This window comes from Microtus pennsylvanicus, chromosome 5 (assembly GCF_037038515.1).
Source record: "Microtus pennsylvanicus isolate mMicPen1 chromosome 5, mMicPen1.hap1, whole genome shotgun sequence".
Classification (NCBI taxonomy): domain Eukaryota; kingdom Metazoa; phylum Chordata; class Mammalia; order Rodentia; family Cricetidae; genus Microtus; species Microtus pennsylvanicus.
The window spans coordinates 27,487,375-27,493,510 of NC_134583.1; the positions used below are offsets into that span (position 1 = coordinate 27,487,375).

At 49.7% G+C, this 6,136-nt stretch overlaps 1 protein-coding gene across 1 annotated transcript; it reads right to left on the reverse strand.

Annotated features, from left to right (window-relative positions):
• Positions 1-2,515: 2,515 nt before the first annotated feature.
• Msc (musculin) lies at positions 2,516-5,558 on the reverse strand. Its single transcript, XM_075974649.1, is given in 4 exon segments — positions 2,516-3,471; positions 3,473-3,508; positions 4,217-4,825; positions 5,495-5,558. Coding segments are annotated over 3 exon segments (639 nt in total). The 5' UTR covers positions 4,751-4,825; positions 5,495-5,558; the 3' UTR covers positions 2,516-3,402.
• Positions 5,559-6,136: the final 578 nt, after the last annotated feature.

Sequence of the window (6,136 nt, forward strand, 5' to 3'; positions counted from 1 at the left end):
AAATCAAACAGGGCAGGAACCCGAAAAAAAACAACAACATAAAAAAAAAAAACAGTGCAGAGGCCATGGAGGGGTGCTGCTTACTGGCTTGCTCACTATGTCTTGCTCAGCCTGTTTTCTTATAGAAACCAGGACTACTAGGCAAAGGACAGCCTCACACAAAATGGTATGGGCCTTCCTCATCAATCTCTAATTAAGAAAATGCTCTGCTGGTTTCTCAGCTCCAGCATCAGTTGCCCCAGTAAAGCAAAGGTTTCACTTTAGTGCTTCCGGTTTCTTGTTAATCACAGCCAATTCTTCAGTCCCAGCTAACCGGAACTACAGATTCTTAACTCAAGATACGCAACAACGCTGATAAAGTCTTTAAGTGACTCTCCATTGTCCTTCTGGAATTTTGTAATCCAGACCTCCATCCTCTGCCTTTCTCTTATTATTCTTATCTTCCATATTCCCACAGAACAGACCACTGAGCTCTCAACACTCAGAGGCTTTCCTATTCCAGAGTTTAAAGTCCGTCCCCAGTCCTCCCTGAAATGCTTGGTCAGGTCTGTCATAGCAATACTCCACAACCCTGGTGTCAGTTTCTGCCCTAGTTACTATTGCTGTGAAGGAGCATGGTGACCAATAGCAAGCTGAGGTGGAGAGGGTTCATTTGGCTTGCACTTTCACGTCACTGTTCAAAGCTGAAGGAAATCAGGACAGGAACTCAAACAGGGCAGGAAACTGAAGGCAGGAGCTGATACAGAGGCTGTGGAGGGGTGCTGATTATGGACTTGCCCCTCATGGCTTGTTCATCCTGGTTTCTTACAGAACCCAGGACCACCAGCCCAGATATGGTACCACCCACGATGATGTGGGTCCCCCATCAATGCCCTACAGTCAGATCTTACATAGGTGTTTTCTCAGTGGAGCTTTCCTCTTTTTAGATGACTCTAGCTTGTGTCGGGTTGAGATAAAACTAGCCAGCACATTATTTTTACAGTTTGCTTGTCTTGTCATGTCTTTTTTTTTTTTAAGACAGGGTCTATGTTGTAACCCATGCTGGTCTAGAACTCATGGCAATCCTCTTGCCTCCCCCTTCTCAGTACTGGCACTGCAAATATGCTTAGCATTCTTACTTAACATTCTTACTTCATATTTTAATTTTATTTAGGACTCATTCTGGCCATGCTGCCTTTATACTCAGGAGGGCTCTGCTGCACTAGCCTGCTAAGTGCTGCCCTGATAGCCTGTGAGCCGGCTACTATACCAGATGACATCGGTTCTTAACCACCATACTGGGAAGTAGAAAGGATCTGGCTTGCCGTTACCTTTGGGCATCACGTTCACTGAGATACGGCTGCAGCAGGCACCTGACCTTCTCCTCACAGAGAGGGTCCAGACTTCACAGCTGAAATATGTTTCGGCATGGTGGGGTTCCTGCCACTGGTCATTAACGACTCCCTTTTATGGGAAAGCCCACAATGCCTCCGAAAAACCAATGTCACCTCAAACCCTCCAGCTTCTGACTGACCCCAGGACCAAATGATGGTGTGAGAAGGCAGCTCTCTGGAGATCAGGTTTGGTTTAGTTCAAAACAGGAAGTCATACTCCCCATGTCTCAACAAAAATCCAGCTGTGTTTTCTCTCTGGTTGAGAAAACTGTGTTTTAATTTATGAAGTCACAGGCAGAATCTAAGTCTAGCAAATATTTAGGTACTTTTATCCTTCACACTTTTATAAATGTTCTACAAAATGCATTTTGTATTCAGAGGATCTGTTGATTGGAAAACATCACGGACTTTTTTGCTATTGCAATGAAAATGGAAGAAAACTATGCTGCAAATGTGGTGGGTATCCAAAACAACAGTTAAGAGGCAGGGGGATCTTGCTAAAACTGGGATTGGTTTCCTACAGTTTTATTCTGCCAGTGAGATCTTAGAACTGTAGCCTCCCGTGAATGGGAGTGGTGCAATGTTCTGGAAGGTCTTATAGTTTTAAATACTTGGTTGTGGGTCAGGCTGGAGAGGTGTGTGTTTGAGAGAGACAGAGACAGAGACAGAGAGACAGAGAGAATCAAAGAGCAAGAGTTGGAAATTAATTATTAATTAGTATACTATTTTTATTTTAGAAGTGTACTTATGCCCCCAGTCAACCCTGACCTCAGAATGCATCAGCTTTCCCAGGCTTCCAGTTTTTACCCTCCAGGATTTCCTACTTCTGGAAGTATCAGAAACACAGAATATTTTGATCTGGTGTAGTGGCTTCTTCTGGCAGTCATCCCAGCACTAAAGGGGCAGTATCAAGAGGATTATGAATTCGGAGCCAGCTGGGCTTACAGGGTGAGCCTTTTATACATCTGCGATCAGAATGGAGATGAGAAAGAGAGAGAAACTGGAAATCTGACTGAACTGGGACCTCCACCATCTGCCTCCTGTAATAGCTCAACACCCTGTTGAGAGGAGAGTCCTGCCCTTTTAAAATTAGCTCACAGACCAAACAGTCTTGGAAAAGATTTTCACAACGCATGTTTTCGTTCATAAAAAAATAAATTTATTTACATATGTTCGTACCATGGTAGAGCAGCGTCACCAGAGCATTGCCAGGACCACCAAGCACCATGCACTGCGTCAGTGGGTAGAGAGACCAGTCCCAACCGCCCACCATGCTCAGTCCTTGGACCAGGAAGAATAGTGGGTGCCTGGGAGAACCTGAACCCCACAGGAGGCTGTGCAGTGGCAGGAGCAAGCTGTTTAGAGGGGCGAGTTGTTACAAAAGGGCAGTCAAATAAGACTTAAGGGGAAACTGTGGGTGGGGAGGAGACTGAGAACCAAATAAACCAGCTGGGTCCACTGGGTGGAGACCAGGCCGAGGGCAGGCTGTCCCAACACTGATCAGAGAGACAAGGGAGCTCTGGAAGTAGACCCCAATGCTGAGGGATTAAGGGCAAAACCGGTTTCCGGTGGTATATATCACCATCTCGCCATGTACCGCCACTAAAAGAGAACTTCCTGGTGGGAGTTTGACACTGTCCTCCGAAACTGAGAAAGAGGTCCCTGATGGACTTTTCCAGCGTTTCCAGAGCTGGAAAAGAGCGCTCAAACAAGGTCACAGGGAAAGACCTGGCTGCGCAGGGAAACTACAGGGAAAATCCACATTAGCTTAAAAACCAGCCTGTTTCTGTTGTGGACTCAGAAGGCATGGTTTGAGGTCAGAGCTAATGCCCCAGGTTGGATCTAGTCTGAGACTTCTCCCCAGGAAACCAGGCTCTCTTTGGTTACAGTTGCGCTGATCCGCAGCAGCCAGGTCCACCTGCGCTCCACCAGGTTGGTCACCCGTCCTGTTAACAGGTCCAGGAAGAGGAGAAGGTCCGGAATCCAATAGGACCTCCTTGGCCCGGTCCTTTCCATTTAACATAACCCATCAGCTGTGTTGCTGTCCTCTAAGCGGAAGTTCCACAGAGTCTGTTGGCTGCAGAAACATCTTTGGTGTCAGAGTCGGGCCGTCCAGAGACCACGAATGGCCACGTCTGAAAAATCGAAACGAGCGTCAGATACGGAGGAGAAACAATCTCAAAACGAAACCGCTCTCCCCAGAGGTCCCCGGCTTTTATTAGCGTTCTAGGAATTTGTGAATCTTGTTCTTCTATTAGCATGCTTTTTCAGTGAAAAGTGCGAGTTTAGGATTCTGTGATTTAATGCCCCCTCCCCCTTATGAGTAAATTTGGATGAGATCTTTCCCAAGCCCAGGAAGCTGGCAGGTTAGACAGGGACTTTCCGGACAATCGCGTCTGGGAAAACTATCCTCCATTAGTGTTTTGTTTTAAACCACTCAAACTTTTTAAAAGAGTTAGGTTTTCTCTCCCACTTTAAAGAAAACAGCCCTGGCTGATTCAAACCTGCTAGGCTGTTGTCTGGAAAAAGTTGGGTATCTGAGATGTTTTTTCTGTTCTGCTAAATGCAGAAATACTCGCAGTGGGGAGCCACAGTTTATCCCGGAAGTAGGGTGTTAACGAATAGCTGTCACTGGGCAAAGGACCAGGACACTGATTAGCAGCCCGAATGATTTTCTCCAAGAAAAAAGGTTGACTCCTCCTGCCTTGATTTGGGGGGCCACTAAACCAAATTCCTCACCACCGGATCTAGAAAACTCCCTTCTGGGGCCGACCCAGCCCTGCGCAAGGGTTTCGTTCAGGGCTGCTGGCCCCGGGCCACCCGCGCCGCGTCCCTGTCCCTACCAGGTTCACCGGGTGCACGTATCCGTTCTCGTAGCGGTCCTCCTGCAGCAGCTGGCGCAGGTGCGCGATGTAGCTGGAAGCCAGGCGCAGCGTGTCCAGTTTGGAAAGCTTGGTGTCGGGCGGCACCCAGGGCAGGCTGGTCTTGAGTCTGGAGAAGGCTTTGCTCAGCACGCGCATCCGGGCCCGCTCGCGGGCGTTGGCGGCGTTCCGCTGCGACTGCTTGCACTCAGCGGCCGAGCCCTTGGGCGGGAGCGGCTTCTTTCCACCGCTGCCCGCACCGCCACCTGCGCCACCGGGGCCAGCCACACGGGGCCGCTTCCTCTTGCAGACCCCCGGGATGCCCGCGGCTTCCAAGGAGCGTGGCTCCTCTTCGCCGTCGGGGTCCTCCTCCTCCGCGGAAGAATTGTCGCTGGGCGAGACGTAGCCGCGCTCGGCACCGTGCAGAGGTGGCCTCTTGGAGGAGGGGGTCGGGTAGACCCGCTGCAGCCCTCTCACCTCCATGTCTTCGGGGTCACTCACCGAGCCGGTGGACATCGCCTAGTCCCCGGCGCCCGCGCGCGCCCGCCTTCCTCCTCCCCGGCCAGTCTCGCCAACTCCGGCTTCCGCTCACTGGAAGAGGATGGGGCGTGAGAGAGCTCAGAGGAGTAGCGGAGACCCGGGCCCGTGGCAAATCGGGTCCCCAATGAGCTGGGCTCTTGGAGCAGGCGCGACTGGCCGCTGACCAGCCAGCCTGGGGCTCTGAACTTGACTCAGGACCCAGAAGTACAGCCGCGAGCTGCGCCTTTTGACAGGACTATTTATCTGTACTCCTTGGGACAAACCACCCCTGGCAAAGTAGAGGGAGTTTGAAAGGGGAACAAGAGGTGGGACGGGGGCGTGGAAGGGGTGGGGATCATTTTTCTAAGCTGAGTGGTTAGTGGGGCGGGGGCAAGGGACGTCTGCGTAGAGCCCAGACTTGGGCCTCTAGACCCGACAATGACCCTAACTAAGAGTATCTGTGTGAGGTAAGTGAGATTTGAGGGTAAAACTGGAAAAAGACCTTGTTTCCACTCAACCCATTTATATCTGCAGGTGGTCTTAGCGGGCCCTTAAGAACCCCAGTGTACCCACCGCAGCTTCTTTCCCGGTTTGTTCCACGGGAACTGTCGTTGAGATGAACACACATGATGTGTGTTTGCTTATCCAAGGCTTCTCAGAGTGAGTGCAGAGGAAGGGCAGAAAACAAGGAGCGGCTTTAACATCCTATGAATGCTTGACTTATTTTTTTTTCCTCCTCACCTTCAAGATAGCCGTCTGATTCACGCAGCACTTTTTCTCCTTTGACTTGTTTTATCTCCAAACAGCATCTTCAGCGTACACGTTATTATGCCCCTCTTGCAATATCACTAACAACAAATACGTAGGACTCTGTGTTTAGCACTTCAGTTGCCACACGCCCACCCTCCCCACGTCACTCACCGAGATGTTATTTTCCACTGTTGTAAGAGTACCAAAGTGCGCGATTTCATTTTCCGCAACATAGTGCAATTGTAGACTATTTGAGGGAACCCATCACCATTTTAGGAGCAATTTCTTGGTTGCAGAATAGTAAGTCAGAACAATTGCCTTGCTAAAATTAAATTAGGAAAGAGTGAAGCAAAAGAGGAAAGACCAAAACCGATAATGAAGCAGCACCTTGAATTGCCTTGCATTTCAACTCAAAACAAAACACCTTGCCTTCCCCAAGCCCAGCTGGAACAAAACAAGATTCTGGGCTTTTTTCTGAGGTTGGAGGCAATCACATTGTGTGCTGGGGCTCAGTTGTCCACTGTCCTTTTTGTGGTTTAAGGGTTCCAGATGAGGGTGGGGACAGGTAGATGCATGGGAGCCAGAAGCTGCCGGGCAAATTCTAGTCTTCACAGCAGAACCAATCCTGGAGCC